The 23,795-nt window shown below is 36.7% G+C and overlaps 1 protein-coding gene across 5 annotated transcripts in view; it reads right to left on the bottom strand.

Moving 5' to 3' along the window:
- Gabra2 (gamma-aminobutyric acid type A receptor subunit alpha2) overlaps positions 1-23,795 on the bottom strand; it is a 130,967-nt gene that overhangs the window by 62,997 nt on the left and 44,175 nt on the right. For all 5 annotated transcript variants that reach the window (XM_036200811.1, XM_036200813.1, XM_036200816.1 and 2 more), the window contains exon 4: positions 7,100-7,167. In XM_036200811.1, coding sequence (XP_036056704.1) covers positions 7,100-7,167 — 68 coding nt within the window. The remainder of the gene's footprint in view (positions 1-7,099; positions 7,168-23,795) is intronic.

Here is a 23,795-nt window from a genome sequence, read left to right as displayed (position 1 = left end):
AAAGGCGATAGTTTTCATCTCACTACTTTTGCAATACGTTCCTCTACGGATATTCTTTAAGCCACATCTTCTTGTTGTTGCTACTCGTGGAATCCCACCCTGGAATCTGAGATCATCTCTTGTCTGCCAGGCTGTCTGTAAGGTATGGCATGGGAAATGTAGGGGTGTTGACAGCAATGGATGAGATTTATTCTTCTGAATCTACACATTCAAGTTCTGGATTACCTGCCTAAAAAGAAAGACACCTCCAGACTTGCAGCCTAGGAATCAAGCATTTGGTCTCTGAATTTCTATTCACTTATTTGTGTTTAGAAAGACGGGTTTATTTTGACCCACAGCCACAGGGTAAAGCCCACAAAAAGGGGAAAGTCCCTCAGAAGGAGCAGGAAGCAGCCTGGGGTACTGCACCCACATCAGGAAGTGGGGAGTGACGAGGACTAGAGTGGAAGTCCTTCTCTTCCCTCAGTTTAGACTCCAGTTTTACTGTAAAGATGGACATTTTGTATTCAAATGTCTATGTGTGTCCTATGCATCTTTGTCTCTGTGTGTTTGTGTATCTGCCACCGGTCTATAAATTCTTGCAGAGACCAGAAGAAGGTGTCAGATTCCCTGGAGCTGGGGTTTTCTGGCTCAACATGAGTGCTGGGAATCAAACTCGAGTCTTCTGCAAGAGCAATAAGCACTCTTAATTAATGATCCATCTCCCCAGTCCATGCAAAGTTTAGTTTAAAAACACCCTAATTTAAGAAATCATAACTGTTTAGTTATAATTTTACAACAGAATGTGGCGGTTGAGAAATGTCACTCTGTCTCTAGGAAACCAGGACATTTAATACTGATGTTCCTAATTTACACAACTCTCCCTGCCCCCAGAAAGATAATGGGTGGGCTCTTCACTTATCCTCTTTTCTGGAAATGTTACCTAGTCCCCAAACCTTCACTCTTAATTTTTTCTTCATTCATCTTCTGTGTCCAATAGGTCAACAAGTCATCAGATTCATACATAGATTTGTTTTAAATAACTGGCATGTTTCTCCTTTAGCACTACTGTCCCAACCTAGTTGACAGTCACATCTTGCCTGAAACAGTCTCTCTCTAGCTCATTTTTCCTTCCCCCATCATCTGATACCTACTACAGGATCAGAGGACCATACAGAATCTAAGTCTACAGATGTATTATACTTTTTACCTAATACACATCCCTTTTTAGAAGAACCAGAAGACAAATAGTTAACAATCTTCAGCATATCCTAATATCATTTATCAATCTCATTTTGTGAAACTTTTTTGCACATTCTTGTGTGGGGCTTGAAAACATCTGATGTGTGAAAGTAGCCTTCTGGTCTAACCTCCACATTCCAATGGCTCAATAATTAGCCTGGAACTAATTTTTTTTGTTTGTTGTTTTTTGTTTGTTGTTGTTGTTTTGTTTTTTGAGAAAAGGTTTCTCTGTGTAGCTTTGCGCCTTTTCCTGGAACTCACTTGGTAGTCCAGGCTGGCCTTGAACTCACAGAGATCCACCTGGCTCTGCCTCTGGAGTGCTGGGATTAAAGGTGTGCACCACCACCACCCAGCCTCTGGAACTAATTTTTAAATACAAATTTTAAAATGGGCAAACATCATTACTTCACTTCTGATATACATCGCATGTCAAGTTCCCTAAACCAACTACATTGACAAATGGCAGTGTGAGTGAGGAAGGATAACAAGGAAGTCCCATGTGAATTTTTCACTTACACAACTATCTTACAGCTCTCTGTACTTCTGAACTACACAACATTGCATTGGCTTCTTAGATTTCTGAGATAATGTGTTTTGTATTTACAGAGAGGGAGAAAAGTATGACCCAAGTAGCTCAATGTAATTAATACATCAATGTCACATTTACCTATCTGCCTAATTTGTTAGTAATACTGAGGATGAGAACAAACAATTCTACTTAAAGTTTCCAGTGCTCAAGCTATAGCACTACCACAGAGCAAGGAGCAACTGCTTGAACTGTGGATCTTTTTACAGGCATGAGTGCAATATTTGTAGCTGTACTGTTACTGTAGAAAAACATACATATGCAATGAAATGTTCACAAATACAAAAGAAGACATTTCTATGTCTTCTATAAAAAGGACATATTTCTTTATATACAAACTCATAGGGGTGGGTCAGGTGTGGAAGAAATTGCTGTAGTGTGCACACCTACTGAAAACTTTGTCCATTGTTACCTACCAGGACTTTCTAAAGCTTAATTACCTTCTTACTCATTATTTTTTTAATACTGAAATTAAAGATTTTTAACTTAACTGCAGACACTGTAATTAGAATCAGTAACTACAATTCAAATTCACAACTCTCTTTGGGCAATTACGCTTGTTAATGAGATTTTGATAGTCAAGTGTGAGCATGTGTCTATATGTCCATGTACATATGTATTATGTGTATGCGTGCATGGGTGTTTTTTATTTGGTTCTTAATTCTTGTGCTAGGCTGCTATTTCCTCTCAAGCTAATGTCAGAACAAATCTACGTCATTTACCTGAACAGGAGAACTTAAGGGTTTAGTTTTTGCTACAGATTATGTAGCTCACTGAAAGAATTGCAGGTACACCACTAAAAGGGAAGTAAAATGTCTTCCTTATTTGTTCTTATTAACAAATTGCTTCTAGGAGACATGAACCATACGCCCTCATAAACTCTTTTACTTATAGGTAATAGAATGTATGTGTTATTCCTTCCCTTTTGGGGCAAGTCTGTTAAGATTACCTCAAATCTTCACTAAACAAAAGTCTAAACTTGCCCTCATTATTTTTATAATTTATCTGCAAAATAAGTATCAATCAGTAATGAAACATTTCATCTTGTCCTCATGAGAGCCAAGTCATTTCTCATCACAAAGTTGATGAGAATTTTCTTTTTATATTTCAATTGCTTCTTGGTTTTTGAATTATTTTTTTTGAGAATTTCATGTATGCATATTATATTGACAATATTTCCAAATTTTACATCAGATTAATCTCCTCTAGCAAACTTGGAATGTGAGTTTGTGTGTTAATGTGAGCTATATTACTTCTATGTATGTTTAATATATTTATATATAGATATAGATAGACATGGACATGTGTATGTATATGTATACATATGATTTCAAAATAAATTTTCTCTAATTTCATGCATCTTCCCTAGATCTAGGCAAGTATAGAAGCTTCTCAGTGATCAAGCTATCTCTTGTCCCTCACTCTAAATCATCTTTCTATCTTATTTTATTATGTGTTCCAGTGCTCCATATTTTTTGTCTCACCTACAAACCTACCCCCTTTCCCTGAATTGTATTAGAAGAGGGAGTATGTCAGCATTTCCCTTCTTAGCTATGTGGTATCAGGTCTAGTCAGGTGAGGTATCTGGAGGGACACTCCAATGCATTTCAAGAGGAAGAAGCTTTTCTCCCTGTCCTTTAGTGGTTCCTCTCGGGCAAAGCTTCTAGGACTGGCATGCTATGAGTTTTCAGTCATCAGGAAAGGTAGTCCTAGGAAACACACATCCCCTCATACATTTCTTCCCCAGCTGCAGCTTTGGTTACATGAAGTTGCTGAACGTTCTTCACTAAAATCTGAGCTCACTGCCTTGGACAAGTGAATTCTTTTTTTTTTTTTCCTTTCTTTCTTTCTTTTTTTTTTTTTGCACATAATTTTTTATTGGAATATCTAAGAAATTTTCTTTTCATTTTACATACCAACGACAGATCCCTAAGTGTCCTCCTTCATTCCTTGTTTCAAATTGCTTTTGCTTCTGCATTCTGTTGTTTTCTATTTCTTTGATCTCAGTGCTATTTTAGCCCTTCCAATGCCTAATAAACCTTTTAATAGTTAATAATGTTTTGTGTTTCATTGTCCTGCTCATATTCCTAATATAGATATTTTTTGAAAAATTATGTTTGGAATTGAAATAGAATTACATCACTTTCCCCTTTCCTCTCCTCCATCCAGCCCCTCTCAAGTACTCTCTCTTCAACATCTCCCATACACACAACATACATTTACAATAGACTCTTTTAGTGTCCTTGGTTACTGTTGTTACATACACACACATATATGTACACATATATGTGTGTGTAGGCATGTGTGTATGCAAATACAAAGCCTGCTATACATCTATTTTGTTGATAGTGTGTCTACAGTTTCAAGGTTGACCACTCAGGATTGGACAGCCAGAAACAGCACTGATCACTGGGATCCCAACAGTCTGCAGTTCTCTGCCTGTAGTTCTTGTCTGTGGGTGAGATCCCAGTAAGTTTGATCCTTACTTTGAGTAATATGCTCATTGATATTTCTATTGTGGACACTGACAGATATAATATATTGCCATTTTTGGTTTTGTGATTAATAATACTTCCTCCAAAGAAGTTAATTGTGACTATTAGTGAACCAAATATACAAATGAAAACACAAAGTTAGAAATCCTATGAAGAAAATGTATGAGATTGTTTGAGGATAGACGCATTAAATAAAGGACAGCATTTCAGGGAGTTTGTAAATGTCAATTTCATTTTGCAAAATATTTCCATAAGTATTCATAAAAATACATAAGAACACACACACACACACACACACACACACACACACACACACACACACAGCCTTAGAACATGTGTGCCCTCAAATACACAAAGAAAACTAAAACAAAGACTGATATTTTCTTTAAATGTTATAAAGTATAAGTACACTCAAATCAATCTAAATTAAATGCAGTTGGAAATGTGAGCACATTTTAACATTTATTGTAACATGCAAAGATTTCACCAAATAAGAGAACATTTTAAGCATACTAAATAATTTTTTCAATAAATGTTCTTGGGTTCTATTCACTGACCAGATCAAAGTATTTCAAGTGAAATTCAGATTCATTTAAAAATCTATCTATTCTTCATGGTTATATATTTAACAGTAATTTTTGATTATCTCAGTGAAAGTGAAAGAGTAATAAAATATATTATCACTACTATTAAAAAAAAAAACACTTTCACAGAGTTTGCCAGAAATAATACAATTGTGCTTTCCATTCTCTCTTATTTTCCTCTTTCCATCCCTTACCCACCTCTCTGGTTCACTTTAGAAACAGACACACAATGTCTGGAGCCCAGAATGACCTTGAGTTTGGGACCCTCCTATCTCCACTTTGGAAGTACTGATAATACATGTGTATGCTACTGCATTCACCTTTGACCCTGAGTATTTTTTCCTAAAAATCCCCAAACACAAAACATAAGCTATTAGAAATTGATTATAAGTATATATGTTCTTCATTCGTGAGATTTTTAGGTGAAAAATATCCCCTTTAAAAAAACAAAACTTTCATTATAATAACTTACTTCTTATATTTATAATACAGTAAGTGTAAACATTGCAGAATTATTGCTATCTGGTTATTCAAAGAATTTTTCTATTTTAGCTAGTAGTACGACACCAAGAGTAACCATTATACACACATCATATGTATATTTTGCTACTGGCTTTTCAATATAGTGCTTCATAAAATTTTCCCTTTCCCTGTTTTCTCTAGATAGAATTTAAATAATTATTAACATATCTAAGATTTGTAAACATTTACTAAAGCTAGCCTCACTGAAACAAGAAGAATTTTTAATACAAACTCATTTTACAACCAGCCTATGAGATTTGGGTTATGTATTGCTACTACATAGGTATGTGACATCATTTCAAGGTTCTGTCCACTTTCATTGATCTACACAACATGACAGATTAATATTTCAGGTCAGGATTTCGGGCATAGTAGTTGAGCAGTACAGCTCTGCAGTTAATCCCTAATAGAGAAGAGGAAAAAAAATCAAACAAAACTAAAATAGGTAATTGATAGACAGAGGAAGCTTAGGTTCTACAGCATATTTTCCTGTTGCTCCAACATTGTCCCATGCCTCTCTCCTATTGTAGAAAAAGAAGCCATTCAAATGTCACTTTGAAAGAATTTGAAAGACTGCACCATTTTTATGTCAACAACTTGCCCAAAAGTGAAGCTCTCCCCTCAGCCTCACCACCTGTCACCCTGTCCACCACTCAGGTCATAGAAGAAATTAATTGATGTAGAAGGTTCATTCTGATGGGAGAGAAAGCAAATCATTGTAAAGGTGGTACTTCCGTTCACTTGCAGAAGGCAGACAGATCATAATAAAATGAGAAGAGATGACAAGGACTGGACACAAAACCAACAAAGCCAAGCCTTCTGATTTTCATTCCCTGGAACTTAAAAGTGTTAGGGTCTTCAGTAGAGAATGCCTGAGGGCTGAAAGAGATTGTGAGCCTCCCAGTTGACAGAGAGGTAGCACGGGACAAGAGAGGTCCACATTGGGGGGCAGGAGGCAGAGGGATCAAGGCAGGTATCAGTTGGAAGATATGGCACAATATGACATCACAATAATGAGAAAACATTATTTCAAGAAAATTTTCTAGTACAGAGCACTGTAGTTAGCCATAGAAATGGAGGGGTGATTACTAACATGTTTACACATTATTAAGAAGTTATCTTACCCTACCAGCTCCCCTCTCATATATATCTCATTTAAAGAGATGCAAATAGCATCAATTCAACAAAATCCAGTAATTTCAACACTGTAGTTTTCTTTGTCATGGTTTGCATGCGCTTCTTGTGTGTGCAGACTGTACAACAAGGCAACCACTTTCTGCTATGACATGAGTCATGTAAGACTACCAGTTGGTGAGAAGCAACTACCTATGAAACACATCAGACATATGGAAGTCAATCAAATGCCTTGGTTCCAGAAAATCACCACCAATAATATAATTGTTTTATATAAATTGTAATTCTATGCAACATCGCATCTAGGTAGGTACTTTAGGGGAGAAATATAGAAGATGACTATAAGGAGCCCATTTAACATCCAAGCTGGAGATGTGTCCCACAGGGAAAAAAAAAAAAAAACAGAAACACATCCTCAAATTTTTTGCTCATGTGGCCAGACATGAAATATATAAAGAATTCTGTGACAACAATGATACATACTGACTCTAAAACCACCAGTTTTTAATGGGTTAAGAAACATATTTGATATTTTAAAAAAACAAATACAAACTCACCATATCTGTATCTGAGACAGGGCCAAAACTGGTCACGTAGATGTTAGTGAAGACTTCAGTAATACTGTCTAATATGAAAAGAAGAAATTGGACAGAGATTTAAATAGTGAAATCTACAGGAGAGGAAATAATCTGAGCACAAGGTGTGATAAGGAAGAGAGTGTTCGTGATAGTGTCACCCCACACTTTCCAAGTAATCTTCACAACTCACAGAAGTTATGCCTAGAAGTGCTAGTGCATTCCTCTTAGGAAGGCATGCTTGGAAAGAATTTCTTTTTAAGGGTTATATTGTTCATTATGACTAACTTCCTAAAAGCCATCTAAAGTAAACTAGTTGCACAATTTATCATTGACACTGACAATACTGCAGGCATATTATTTGATATTCTAAATTTGATGATTAAACTAATACTTCAGATTCATTTCAGGATGGCTGAGATTCATAGTTTGCATACAAGAATAATTGTTTAGCTTACAAATGATTCTATCTTTTTCTAAAATAAAGAAAACAAACTGTTCACCCTCAGAAATGAATGTGTCCCATACTCATATATATAGCCTTAATACTTAATAATATTAAAAAAGCAAAAGCAAATAACTTAATTTTCTATATTGTATTAATTCCAAAAAAACTTGGTGACTAAATTTCTTTACACCTGCTAGAAATACTACGGTTCAAATGAATTTGATTCTAAAATTATGTAACCTATGAACTGTAACACAATTAACAAAATTCATCAATTAAACAGGATTTAGATATTCAAATTTAGGTTAAAAAATTAAGGACATCATTTATTTCCACCATCAGGGGTTAAATGTCATTGTAGAATTTGTAATTCCACATGAACAATATAAAGAAACATTTCCCATCTAATAAGAGGCATTAATTTACAAAGGAGCAATCTATGCATATAATTTTTAAAGAGAAAGCATTCCTTTTAAATAAAATAATTTTAATACACAAACTTTTAAAGAAAGTTTAAAATTTTTACTGCTCTAGGTGTTCTGCAAAGGACTTGAGATAGAATAATTTACATGTCAAGTCTATATCATAGATTCTTTGTTACATTCTTATGATGTTTAGAGTGATGCCCAGTAAACTGAATCATTACCAACGACCCATACCTACTGTGGTAAACCGAAACATTACCAAAGACTACACCTACTGTGGTAGACAGAGCCTGTTTTTAAAACCCAAGTAGCCTGATTTCTGAATATTCACACTAAACCCATACATTGTAGCACAATGGATAATAGACTTGAGAATAAACATAGATTCTTATTAACTATGTATTTCCATTTACTGTACGTTCTATGTCAAAGCACAGTGAAAGTGCATCAATTCACATATTTATTCCACTTTATTCTATATACCATTCCATTTCTTAAATGGTATTTAGTAACTCTTTTGCTGTGAAATATACTCTTGTACACTGCGTAGATTTGTCAGTCAAATTGGTTTAATAAATTGTTTATTGGCCACTAGCCAGGCAGGAACTGTAGGCAGGACAACCAAACTAAAAAATGCTAAGAAGAGGAAGGGTGGGGTCAGGAATCACCAGCCAGACACAGAGGAAGCAAGATGAGAATGCCATACTGAGAAAAGTTACCAAACCACATGGCTAAATATAGATACTAATTATGGGTTAATTTAAGTGTAAGAGCTAGTTAGTAATAAGCCTGAGCTACCAGCCCAGCATTTATAATTAACATAAGCTTGTGTGTAGTAATTGAGAAGCAGTTGCCAGGTATTTGGAAGTTTCAGGCAGGACAGAAACTTCTGCATACACTATATTACATAGATACTTCAACATATAAATAAATCAATACAATTGTTCCACCCTGACATCTGTCGGAAACACATACACAGGGTCAAGTTCCTGGGCATGCAACTTTTGCAGAATACAAGATTCCATTCTTTAAAAAGTCCTGTGCTTGATTTAATTTTTGCTCCTGCTCTCTCAGATTGTGGTGCTTACTTTTATTTAAAAACAAAGGTCATGCATTTCCACTTTGGAGTGAACCTCTCAAATTATGTTATTATCATGGTCCTATCCTATATGTGTTATTATTTAAGATTTTATTTTCCTCTTATAATCCATCAATCATGCTAAAGCATTTATTCACTACACAAATGACATAAACTTCAGGTATTACAAACATCCAATTAAAATGTTTCAGTAAAGAGAAATTACAGTATTAAGGAGGTTTTGCATTAACAAAAGAAAATTATTCCCCTTAGTATGAGAGGCAAAGTTGGAGAAGAGAGATGACACAAATGTGCAAGCTAAAGATGTGAATAACGATCTCTCTTAAGTTAATGGCAAGCAATGTGTAAAGGGTACTGTTGGCATCTGGTAGCTGTCAGGAGCTGCCAAGTATGAGCAGGAAGGTGAAAAATAAGATGAGCCTCAGAGCTTTGAGTGTATAAGAGAAGCCACAAAATGGAAATAGGTGTATAAAGGGACCTGAATGAAAGGAAATGGCTGTATGGTTTATGACCTCATAGTCCTTGTTGAATAATATATGTACTAGAAGAGATCCAGCTATGCACATTGAGGAAAAGGGGAAGCCAGCAAGGCAGAATCTGATGTTGAGTGTCAATCAGTTTTCTATATGATATCTGAGCCTAGGAAATGTGGCTTGGGAGCATAGATTTGAGGATATTGATGTGGATGGATGTACACAGGAGCATAAAAATTAATAACATATTTTAGTGACAATGACAAACATTTGACACATCTAACAACATTCCTAACTTCTATATCCAAATTTGCAATGTTTAATTATGATTTGATCTTCTGTAAGATAGAAGAAGAAAAAGGAATGGAGTAAAAGATAAATGAGACTATACAGATAATATTACATATGAACCATGTGACACTGGTTTGTCAAAGGCAGTCTGTACATTACTCCATGCTGGGTCTATGGACTAGAGCAGGGTAAAATTGTGTTACTTGTGTATGGTACAGTGTTTTGAGTAATTAAACTTATGGATATCACAAAGTAAACAAAGGTACTTGCTGGCTGGTAGAAACCTTGATATTTGCATTTTAGGGTTCATGAGCTGTCCCCTCAAACCCTGGGTGTTCTGAATGAACATCCTCAGCTGATACCTGCGTCAGCCTTCACCCTGGCTATGATTGCTTCTCTAACTTGATGACTCTATCTATATGTTTCTCCTCTCCAGTCATGGATAGCTAGTGAGGTTTACAGTCCAAATAATAAATTCTCTCCTGTGGAGAAGACCTGAAGTCCAACTAGAGAGCTGTTGGTTACAACCAAGATAAAAATATCACTAAGGTAGTATTGGTTGAATCTTGTTAGAAGGTCACTGATGTGTTTGAAGGCTCTACATGTGGGTAGAGCTTTTATTTCTTTTCTTCCTTGGCAGCTTGCATAGCACCTTTGGATATTATGAGAGCTAATCCTTAGGGAGGAGACTTCTAGCTCAGTTCTGGCTTGATACCTCCAAGTTAATGTGTCACACTGTGGGCTATCTTCAAAAAGTAGAGGTTTCATTTCATGTTCAGGGAAGCAACTAAGTACAATGGCAATCCTCTATATATGAAGTCTTTTGGATTTCCCTGATAAACAAGTCAAAAGCAGGTTTTACACACACACACACACACACACACACACACACACACACATTTTAATTATTTTTTTAAAAGATAGGTTCCCTATGTGTTTTTTCAGATACTCTTAAGTGTGAACTATCTGTCCTCTCTCCTTTTCCCTCTGCATTTTCCCCATCTCCTCCACAGTTAAAGCCCCCCCCCCCCCATTTTTCTATTTCCTTTTCATATCACGTGTGTTCTAGTACAGATTTTTCTCCCTTTCTGTTTCATAGTCCCTATAGTTACCTCAAATTTTATATTTAAATCTGAAGATTTTGAGGTATGATCTATAAAAAAGTGGGAACATATGACAATTGTTTTTCTGAGTCTGGGTTACTAACCTAAGGCTCAGAGCAAAATCACAAAAGAGAGGACAGACATTATTGTAAAAACCAGAGAACCAGGTTGCTTGCTGGTCTTCTAAACATGACAAGGAAGGTGCACCCATGAAGATTCAACAATATGTGGACTTAATAAGACAGACAATCAATAGCTACTGATTGATAGGTGAAAAATCAGTGGTCTCCAGGGGCCAGCCCCTTGTTTGGTTAGACAATGCCAAGAGGGATTTTTAGATGCCTGTTTGTTTTCTAATGAGACAGAGCCAAAGAAGGTGTGTATTTTGGTGGGTGGATAGGAGAAGGTGGAAAGGATCTGGGAGAAGTTGGGGGAGGGGAAAACCATAATCACAATATATTATCTGAAAATAACATATTTTCAAATTACAATTTTAAAAATAAATAAAGATTGATATGTAAGAGTAAAAGTAAATAATGCAAAATGTCCATGAATACTATACATCATAGAAGAGGGAAAAAATAAAAAGTTGTAGTACTAAAACATGGTCACAGTTACCAATGTCAAAAGGAGGATCTTAGAAAAGATGTACAAGTCAGTTTTACTCTTTCTGGTGTTCAATGGTGGTAACTATTCTCTAAGACAGAAAAATGCAGGAAAGATATTTTACATGCCAAATTCAAGTCCTGAAAACAGGTTAGGTTCATGAAGATGAGCATATGCAGATGACTGAAACATCACACCAGAATAAAATGCAGAAGTTTGTGTTCAAAAAAGAAGTCAATGGACTATAATTAGGAAAACAAGGTCACTATATTTATGGCAGCATGGAACTACAGGAGGAACAGGACTCATAGAGCAATATCTAATTAGAAATGCCATGTTCCCCTTTCAAGTGTGCTTATGCTGGGTCAGAGGAGAGGGCATAGATTCTAATCACTGTAGATGATGTTCAGACAAGAGACTGAGGACAAGAAAAGTCAAAACAAAACAAGCAGAAAGCTGATTTGTCCTTTTTATTTTTTTTTTTAAGTGATGTTAGTGAAATCGACTTTTTGGTCTGACAACCAGGGACAACCTATAGAGATTGAAAATGAATTATTTCTGTAGGGTTGTACCAGCATAAAACAAGGTGGGATGGGAAGTAAATGGATGGGGAGAGATGAGAAGAAAAAGTTGACAGAACTCCTTTTAAAAGCTTGTCAAAGTGAATTTGAACTGAACTCACTACGAGTCAGCCTGTATTGTGTAATGCAGTATACAATACCACTTCAATTTAAAAAAAAAAAAAGAAAGAAAGAAAAGAAAAACTTCTAGCACTTGGCAAGAGAAAGAACATATTTTTCATAAAGCATTAATAATTTGAGAGATTATTCTTTGTAATCTGTCTCCTTTCTCATCCTCCCGAACATAAGCACATAAATTCTAAAATTTATTATCTTTAAATAGGTATAATATATGCAAAAACAGAAATGATAAAATACAAAATAGCATAAAACGCAATAGCATAAAACATTTCTGAGATTTTTCACATGTAGCAAGTGAACTTACTATAGGCAACTATTTAAGCCTAATCAAGAAACTAACTCAATTACAGTAAAAATTCTTACTCCCTTACTTCCCTGTTATGGAATCCAGGGAACTTGCTATAGCCCTGGCTATATGCAATTGAACTAGAAAAATTTATAAGTACCATTTTCTGCATATTACATTTTTGCCACTTTAAATTTGTTATGGTATTAACCAAATTTCAATAAATACTGAACAGTGGTAAACACAGAATAATCATGTTCAGCATGTTTTTCAATTTCATGTTAACAGAAACACATTCATTATGGGCACTTCCAGAAGTGTCTTAACAACTGATGGATCAAACTAATCTTCTACAGTCCTTCTGTAAGAATCTGTGAATGTGGATTTTGTGGAAGTTGTTATTTTCAGTCACTGTAGAATTTTCCTTGGATGAATTATTAGGCTATTACTAATCTCTCTCTGCTCTGTGACTGACACTATAGTCTTACATTTTCAAGGGTTTAAGGGTCTAGATGAATTATCTACTGTGCAGTAGGAAGATTGGAAGGATTTTCTGATTTAAACATACTGCCATTCAAATTTACAGATGAAGTAGGTGAAAGGAAATGAAGGTATTTAAGATGTCCTCCAGGGCATGCTCCTTTCCCACAGTAATCCTGTTCTCTCACAATAATCTATAGCAGGAAGACCTATCACATCATCCATTGTTGTTATTCCAGGACAATGATCATAATGTTATGGTAATATTGCTTCCATCCTTTGGTCCTTGCAGTCTATTCTTTGGCTTTTAGTAAAGTATTTATAGAGTTGTAACTTAAATAATATGAAATTTAGCCTTTAAAATTGTGTGACTCAGTATTTTTCATTGTAGCAGTCACACATCTCATCTCACTGAGTATCTGTAAAAAATTATTCACAATTTATTCATTGATTAGCTTTGTATCTCTATAGATATTTTCTCTTGGCCTAAATTTCATTGAGCAGAATGTCTTCAATTCCTAGTATTTAGAATATTCTTTCATGAAATATATTTAATTAGTTACTTTTTGAGAAAAAGTCTCTCACTGTAGCCCAAGTTGGCCTGGAACTCACTATTAGCTGAAGGTGGACCTAGACTCACTATGATCCTCTTGCCTTGGCCTCTTGAATACAGGGATTACAGGTGTGAACTATCATCTATGACTAAGACAATAAACTCACTTTGTTAGTTATATGCTCATTTTCATTCATGTTAAAATATTGTAAAAGTCCCATTTTATTTTATTCTTTTAGATTGTGCCCTTATACATGTGAAAATGTATCCCCCACCGTGTGTGTGTGTGTGTGTGTGTGTGTGTGTGTGTGTGTGTGTATAACTTTCTTACTCTTTCAAATTAATTTTGGTTTTGATTTCTAATTTTAATTTTTTTGTAATTAAAAAGTACACAATCTGTGATTTTATTTTTCTTAAATTTATTGTACCTGACTTTTGGTCTAAATTTAATGTACTTAGTGATCCATGTGGAGAGTAAATAAATGTATATTCTTGTCATGAGCATGCCTAGTCAAGGACCTTAATGTTTAAGACCCATCGGAATGGCCAATCTTTCCCTGGGTCAGTCTCACAATGTCAAAACCATCTGAGTAAGGATGAGTAACAATCTTTTACAATCCTTGATATTTAGCTAAAATCACTGCACACAGACACTGTAGATAGCTTCCTCCTCACAGATGATGGTCACCTACAGAGACCTCCTACAAAGATTAGCTAGTCCAGCTCTGCTATTCCCGCTGTACAAAATAAACATGAAGAGTTTCCAGGTATTTCCTCCAGATTCCAAAAAATCCAGATTCTCTGACATTTCTTCATTTCTTGTTATTCTGATTGGATCATTCCCTTAGCCATGAGGGTCACAGAAGATTCACATGCAGTTGACAAAAGTCTGAATTCTGTTGTTGTTGACAGACATGGGCCATAGATATGTATTAGGTCTAGTTGATTTTCACCATTTTTAAAGTCTTCTATTTCCTTGGTAATGATCAAATGTGGGTATATAGGACCCTGAATGTTATATTTGAAATATCTATTTTTTCCTTTTAAATGTTTTTACCCTGTTTCTATGATCCCTATTTTTATTTTTATTACATAACTATTTAGTAGCATGTACTTTTAACTCAATGTCTATGACAGAATTGTGAGTTGTTTCATTAATTATTGACCAGGAGATTATTGCCTTAACCTTCTCAGAATTACTTAACTGGAATTAACATCAATTTAATACTAATAGGAGAGCTGGCTCTGCCCCTGGCCTAGAGGGGTTCGTTCCAGTGACCTAGAACAACAAGCTCAGCTACCACCCAGACCTACATCCTGGGCCTTGGGTTTGCCCACCCTAACAGCTACCCCATCTATGACCTGCTAGAGTGTGTGAAGGATTGGTCCTGCAGAACGATAACCAACTGCAGAGGAGTTTCAGTGAGGGTCCAGGTATGGTGGTGCCAGAGACCTAGAACCAAACCAAAGATTCATTGCAATGAAGATTTTGTGGGTGGGGCTGATTGGACAAAACAATATACTGCATGAAGAGGTGTTAGAAGGATGGAAGAGTGAGGTGGGGATTTTTTTAATTTTAATTTTATTTTGTTTTTAATTGTTTGGGGGGGAATTCTCCTGGGGGTAGATGCTGCAGGAATGAGGGGAGGATATAGAGGGACTGGGAGGATTGGAGTGCATAACGTGAAATTCCCAAAGAATCAATAAAGAATTATGCTGTAAAAAAAATGTTTGCTCTGTTGACAACTCGCTCTACACACTCCTAACTCACATAGATTGAGTCAAGGAACATGCATCTTTCTACATCTTCAGATCACTAACACTGCCCAGCTCTAGGTTTAGGTCTCTGTTTTTAAACAAAATGGGAAGGTTTTAAGACAGAAAATCATTTACTCAATTGCTGTCTCAGCTGCATAATGACTTTCTGTTTGCTTTTAAGCGTGTGGAATCTTAAGTTGTCTAAAAAGTATGATATCAGAGTAAAGGTCAGTTTAGTTTATATATGAAACTGGTTTCCCTGTTTCCTTGTACGAGTCATAATTCTTTAGCTGAAAACTTGACATTTCATCTATTGTAATATGGTAACTACAAATCAGAAACTCACACCCCCACCCATCATTATGTGTATTACCATTTGCTACGTTTACTATTATTTCTTGTGTCTTTATAAGACTACTTCTGCAAAGCTGTATTCTTTGCACTTTCAATCCACTGGAACATTAAGTCTCTTAGTCCAAAGAAGTGTGTGAGAGATCACGTGGGGGCGGCAATAGGGTCTTCAACATTCCCGGTTGATTCATAGCTCTTATACTAAAACCAAGGCCACATGGAATGAAAGATAAGGACCTTGCCAATTTTTGTCCAATGTGAAATTCTTCTGCCTTTTTGCATGGTTTTAGGTTTTCAGAAATGTAGGTGAAGTTTTCATTCCCCTCCCGGCCCCATTATCTCCTCAGTTTCACTTTTTCTCTTTTCATTTTACAAGGTTTTTTTTGTTTTGTTTTGTTTTTTGTTTTTATTATTATTATTATGTGTTTTAATTTTACACATCACCCATGGGTTCCCCTGTCCTCCCCCCTCCCACCCCCGATCCCCACCTTACCTCCAGCCCCTCCTCTTCATTCCCATCTCCTCCAGGGCCAAGACTCCCCTGGGGATTCATTTAAACCTGGTGGATTCAGTCCAGGCAGGTCCAGTCCCCTCCTTCCAGGCTGAGCAAAGTGTCCCTGTGTAAGCCCAAGGTTCCAAACAGCCAGCTCATGCACTAAGGACAGGTCTGGGTCCCACAGCCTGGATGCCTCCCAAACAGATCAAGCTATTCAATTGTCTCACTTATCCAGAGGGCCTGATCCAGCTGGGGGCTCCACAGCCGTTGGTTCACAATTCATGTGCTTCCATTCATTTGGCTGTTTGTCCCTGTGCTTTTTGCAATCTTGGTTTCAACCAATTCACGCTCTTGCAGTCCCTCCTCTTTCTCAACAGTTGGATGCCTGGAGCTCCACCTGGGTCCTGGCTGAGGATCTCTGCATCCACTTCCATCAGTTATTGGATGAGAGTTCCAAGATGACTGTTAGGGTGTTTAGTCATCTGATCACCAGACTAGGTCAGACCAGGCTTTCTCTCGAGCATTGCCAGCAGTCTACAGAGGATACATCATTGTGGATTTCTGGGGACCTCTCCAGCACTCTGGCTATTCCTGTTCTCATGTGGTCTTCATTTATCATGGTCTGTTATTCCTTGTTCTCCCTTTGTGTTCTTAATCCAGCAATGCAAATCAAAACGACACTGAGATACCACCTTACACCTGTCAGAGTGGCTAAGATCAAAAACACAGAAGACAGCTTATGCTGGAGAGGATGTGCAGCAAGGGGAACTCTCCTCCACTGCTGGTAGGGAATGCAAGCTTGTACAGCCATTTTGGAAATCAATATGGCACTTCCTTAGAAAATTGGGAATCCATCTCCCCCAAGACCCAGCTCTAGCACTCTTGGGCATATACCCAAGGAATGCTCAATCATACCACAAGGGCATTTGCTCAGCTATGTTCATATCAGCATTGTTTGTAATAGCCAGAACCTGGAAACAACCTAGATGCCCTTCAACTGAAGAATGAATAAAGAAAATATGGTACATATACACAATGGAGTACTACTCAGCAGAGAAAAACAATGACATCATGAGGTTTGCGGGCAAATGGATGGATCTAGAAAAAAATCATCCTGAGTGAGGTAACCCAGACTCAGAAGGACAAACATGGTATGTACTCACTCATAGGAGGATACTAGATGTAAAACAAAGATGACTAGACTGCTACACAACTCCAGGGAGGCTACCTAGAAAACGGGACCCTAGGAAAGACCCAGGGATCATCCAATGACAGAGAAATGGATGAGATCTACATGAACAACCTGGATGACAGTGGGAGTAATGAAGGGCAAGCTTTGAGGGAAAGAAAGCTTAGGGGAGCAGGAGATCCCATTTTACAAGTTTTTTTCACCGAGTTCTTAACTGCAGCTGGTGTCTCTGTTTATCTGTTTAAATAACTGTGAACCAAAAGAAAAGCTACTGATTTTCTTTCTAGCACTTGTCTTGAGAATGGTGTTACCTGCACCAAGTCAACAGTGTCAAGTTAAATGAAGACAAGCCCTGAGGATGGAGACATAGGTCCAAAAGCAACCATTTTCTGGAGACTTTGTAAAGAAAGCTTTTTTCACTCTCCAGTGATTTGTGAAGTGCTGCTGCATTTCATGATTTGAGTAGTTACAAAGCTGGTAGTTTTCAAATTGAGCATGTAACACAGAAAAGTAGACAAGATAATAAAAGTTAAAATGCCAGAAAAACCAATAGATTTATTGTGATACATTGAGTTTCCTTTCTAAATAGTCCTGGGATTGTTACAAGTTTCTGGTTAATTTCCAGAGATCTATGAAAGTCAGTTACATAATTTTGTCACTGTTCTTGCTGCTTTTTTGCAGGGGAAAATTTCCTGAGCACCTCATTCTGCCACTCCATATGTGTTTTATCCACTGTCTCTTCTTAAATCATAAATGAGATTGTGCCACTTGACTTCATAACAGCCTAGGATATCTCTTTATCTCACTGGAAACAAAAGCTTTGCCCTTTAGATTCCTCAGGTTTATAATACTTGATGACTGTGGTATAGCCTTTTCTGTTTCTTCTGCTACTGTTCAGTGGTCTGTCTCATTTGTGTCCTAGCTACAAATCGTCAAACTTTGTCAGTCTTTGCAGGCATTTGAGAGATCCTCTTTTCACGCTCATAGTTTACCCTCTAACCTCACTTAAGTTTATTTATGTTCCTTATTTATTTGAACAAATATTTATGTATGGTAGACTACATTCTAGCCACTTTCTAATAAATTAGAAAAATAATATTTTGAGCCCCTTTCTCAGACATAGCTTCTTTTTTCAATGGGCCATACCTGAACTCTGGAATTCAAAGGACACCCTCCCTTTATCATGAAGACATCATTATCTTCTTCCCTTTATAATATAAAAACCATACCTCTCAGCATTTTACAAAATTTGCTTACATATTTCACTCACTGCTTAAGATGAAAACCGAAAAAGTAGTTGTAGCTCCATCTTGTACTTCACTGGGTTCATGTAAAACTTAAGGCCCATAGCAGGAGAGATAATAAACATGTCAGGCCAGTTAACAGCATTCATGGAGGTTAGGTATCATTTTTTATACTGTTATTTTATACTAAACTAGTGGAGTCTGAGGAGTGGATTTGTTAAACCAGAGAACAGACCAACAAAGAATAAGAATGCAGTTCCACAATTTAAAGAAATCAGAAAGAAAAAGCCAAGAAATTAGGTGAAGAAAGGAAATGCATAGAGGTAGTGAAATAAAAAGCAGCAGAGAATATTGTACCCCAAAGATGCTGTGAATAAAAGTTCCTGGAAAGAACTATCGCTTCACTCTGAACTTTCTACAAAGCCAGTGAATGGCTTAGAACAATGATTGTTCTAATACTGCAAATCTAAGACCAAATTACATTAAGCTATTTTTAGCCCCCATTAATAGACATTACTTGTCCAGCACTGTGTCTGATCTAACATCTTGTGACTGTGGTCAAGTCATTTTGGAATGTACAAACAGACCCCCAGCTTCCACCAGCCCAAAAGCTAAGGATGTCTTCAAGTAGCATCTGAAGTCAGTAATAGAGTTCCTTAGGCGGAGCTTGGTGAATCCCGTGGAAGAGGAGGATTAAAGATGTAGGAGCCAGAGGAGTCGAGAACACCAAGAGAACATGGCCCACAAAATCAACTAAGTGGGACTCATAGGGGCTCACGGAGACTGAAGCGGCAATGGTGGAGCCTGCAAGGATCTGTACTAGAGTCCAGTCTGAGAGGCATTCCAGATGGGACTAAGGAGAGGGGCGACAGCCATCTATGGCTCACTCTTAGTTAGGCTTCCTGATCACAATGCAACAGTGAGAATGAGCCCCGTTCCTACATCCTTCAATCCTATGACCCCAAAAACATATCAGAAAGAAGACGTGTTCAGTGCTCTTAGATCTCACATGAAACTTTGTACTGGGGCAAGATGATCTGGCCAGTGGAGACCTCATCCACTCACTGCCTCACCTTCTGATCCCTCTACCACCTGTCCCCTGCTTTGAGCAAGACTGGGGCTTTACTATACTGCCACAAAGCTAGCTAGTAAATCAAATCTGATAGGTAAACAAGCCATTTTTTGAGTATTATAAAAAAAAAGATTCCGTTGATTTGACACAACTCACCTACCTGATGTACTCAAAAATATATTTGAAAAGTATCATGATTTCTGATTTTCATTTATCTTTTATAACAAAAACTTCTTAACAGTGTTGTCATATTGACACTTGAAATTTAGACAACCTAAACAGGCAATAATACTTTACTGCAGAATAAACTTTTATCCCTCTTTGAGGTGAGAGTTGTGATTTTGCATGAACCATACATAAAAACATTACAAAGGCAATTTTTACTTCTATGAAGAAGAGGAGATTGCTAAAGCTTACAGACAGGTCAAAGAATCTGGTATCTGAACATTGGATTTAGAGACCTGGGAACCACCAACAGAGTAAGGCATATGTGTGGAGGTTAAGGAGAGTAAGGGAAGTGAGAGACTATGCCATGGAGAAATATTTGGTTTGTTTTGTGTACAGAGTATGATAACTGAGTATATAGCCTATAGACCAGAAAACCCTGGCAGACAAGAGAAAATCAAATATGTAGTAATAAAAAGAGATTGGTGACAATGGAGAACACCTGAATGAGTCTTCATGTCACTTATCCTAGGATACTGGCAAAGGTGCAGGGAGAGAAGGAGGAAAATGGCCTGATCATGTTAGAAATTAGTAGGAGAAACAAACGGGAATCTCTAGTCAACCTTCGATAAGCAATGGTGCCAGGAACACAAGTGGAGAAAGAACTGTTTCTTCAATTGATTACATGAGAAGATTTGGCAGACTCTACAAGAGAATGAGCTTGGACTCTGTCCAAACCCTCACTGGAGGGACTACTCAAAACAGACTAAAGCCCGAAATGAAAAAGATCTAACATAAAGAACTGAGGATTGGCATGGGAGATGCTTTCTCTTATAGAATCCTAAAATGCAATCAACAAAATCAGGAAACTAGACACATTACCTCATACGTAAAACTTCTACTTAGAAAAGCCAAGAATCAGACATAGTCACTGCTGGATTCTAAAAACTTTTAGATCTCAATACTAATTTTTAATTTGTTCCACTGAGAGAGGGAAAGAACATCACTAAAGTCATGCTATGAAGCCACTATTATCCTGTTACTTAAACCAAGCAAAGACAAAGGAAAACTACAGACCAGTTTCTCTGAAGAATACAGTTGCAAAAACTGTCAGTAAAAAATTCTTGCAAAGTAAATTCAAGAAGCCCAAGTGGGCTTCATCCAGGAAATGCAATGTTGGCTCAACACATGTAAATTAATAATTGTTAGTATACCACATAAATAAATTTAAGCTCAGAAAACACATAAGCATTCTAACTAATGCCCAGGAAAGTCATACAATGATGCACAATAAGCCTTCCTGATGAAAGTCCTAAAGACATTAAGAATCAAAGGGACATATCTCAAAACAGTAAAGGCTATATGGAACAAAATTCTTACCAATATTAAATCCAATGGATACAAATGAGAACACTTCTTGTGAAATCAGGAAGGAGAAAGGATGTCTATTCCCCATTCTCTTATTCAAATAGTGCTCAGTCAGCCATGGTAACTAGGCAATAAAAAGACATAAAGAGGCTCAAAAAGAAAAAGAATAATTTAGGGAGGTAGCGCAGGTTGACCTCCTTGAGTTCCAGGCAATCCTGATCTCTAGAGCAAATTCTCAGACAGGAAAGGCTACAAATAGAAACCCTGCCTTGAAAAACAAAAAACGAACAAATAATAGAAAGGAAGAAAAAAAGAAAGGAAGGAAGGAAGGAAGGAAGGAAGGAAGGAAAGAAGGTTGGACTATCCTTAGTTGCATGTTATACAATTCTATACTCAAAATTCCAAATAGATTCTTCTAGAAAAGTCTTATATCTAATGGACACTTACAGTAAATTTTCAGAACACAAAATAAATATGTAAATAAATAGTAACATTTATTTACACCAATAATGACTCTCAGAGAAAGAAACTGGGAAAATATATTATCCATAATATCTCAACAACAGTACCTAGAAATTAAAAAGAAGTTAAAAAAAAGGATGAAGAAATAGAAGTAAAAAAATTCTACAGAGAAAACTTCCAGACATTGAAAAGGGAAACCAAAGAAGATACTAGACACTGAAGTGATCTTCCATGCTCCAGAGTTAGCAGAATTAATATCATGAAAATGGATAAACTACCAAAGTTAATGTACAGAATTAATCTTAATATAATAGTCAATGTCATAGTTAACATATTTAGAAAAAAACCCAAGAATTCATATGGAACCACCAAAGAGCATGAATATCCAAGACTGTAGTAAGGAATGAGAACACAGCTGGATGTATCACCATGCTTGACCTCAGATGATTCTACAGATTATAATGACAAGGACAGTCTGGTGCTGGCATGAAAACAGACAGAATAGAGGAACCAGAAACAAATGAAAGCAATTAATATTGAAGATACAAACACAGATGTAGTGAAACTATTGGTAAAGCATGCATAGGACAAAATGTTCATTAAGAAATTGAAACACCTCAGAAAGAAAACAAATAGCTCTGTTTTAAAATGAGAAAAGAAATGGACTATACATTCTCCAAAGAAGACATAGGATTCCCAACAGTTATCCTAAAAAATATCCAACATCGCTAACCATCAAGGAAACACAAAACAATACCACAAGACATCCTCCCACAGCTGGTAGAATGGACATTATCAAAAACACAAGATATACCAAGCATTGGCAAAAATACAAAAAAAAAAAAAAAAAGCAACTATAATATTCTTTAGCAGAAGTGTAATATCTCAAAAACCTTAAAACTACAGTATAGTAATGTTGATATCTTTTTCAAAATTATTGAAAGAATGAATTTTACCTATCTTAACTAAGTGTGTGAAATGATATGCAAATTGACTTGATTTTTCCATTCCACATAATCTCTATATATTGTTCCATCACATTGTGCCCTAAAGTATCTAAATATTTACAAATGTCAGTCAATCCCCCCATTTTCTTTAAGAATCGAAACCGTTGGCCTCTTGGATAGGCTACAGACAGATGTTAAAGGTAAACTGAGCCTCGAGGGCATAGTCCCTTGTAATAATGTCTGACTGCAGGACACTCACCTGTCTTTGAAATCACTCCAGCGACTCTCTCTGTCAACAACATTTTGAGAGACTTTTCCAGACCCTAGAACTGTCACCAAGGTCACAGGAAGGAATTCAGTTTACTCTGGTGAGAGAGCTAAGTTCACAGACCTTCCCAAAGTAACACTGAAGGAAATCCAGGGGGAGAGCCAGAGGAGACCTAGCACACATTGCTCCGCATTGGTTTAATAGAACCATTTAGTTCCATTTGGTTCAATTAACAGATATCTACCAAGGGTTTACTAAGTACAACACAAAGGCACCCCGCCTGACAGTTGAGGCAGAGAATGCTTCCACAGAGGCAAAGTGTATGTGATGTCACAGGCCATTTACAACCCTCAAGGCATTATTTTATCAACCAGTTGTGGCTTCCTCAGTTTGGGCCTTTAACAAGCACAGAAGCTGGATTGTTTTTGAGACACAATTTTATTATGAGTGATATTTATTCTCCTGGAAAGAGATTCTAGTGACTTTGCCACCCACCACGTTGTTAAAAATGAAATCTTGAGCACACACACACTTGCTACAGACCTAAGGGTTCAAAGGTCAGTTAGAAAAACAGCTACAGGAGATCAAGTGCAGCTGGGTGTGATAGTAAATTATAGTTTATTAGTCCCAATTATGCTGCTCCCAGAGCCACTGATAGAAACTGGATTAACAGCTGAGTAAAGAGGATTTAGATATCAAACCTATGTTCATACAAAGTATTACTTGGCTTCAATATTCATTATAATAAGAAACAATTTGAATATACAACATACAATGAGGATTAAATTTATCTATATAAGACAATAAAATACTTTACAAATCAAAACACACTGAAGAGCTCAATGTTGTAAAATCCACAATTCGGCCGTGCGGCAGTGGCACATGCCTTTAAT

This window comes from Onychomys torridus, chromosome 10 (assembly GCF_903995425.1).
Source record: "Onychomys torridus chromosome 10, mOncTor1.1, whole genome shotgun sequence".
Classification (NCBI taxonomy): domain Eukaryota; kingdom Metazoa; phylum Chordata; class Mammalia; order Rodentia; family Cricetidae; genus Onychomys; species Onychomys torridus.
This window is presented reverse-complemented; position numbering and strand designations above follow the sequence as displayed.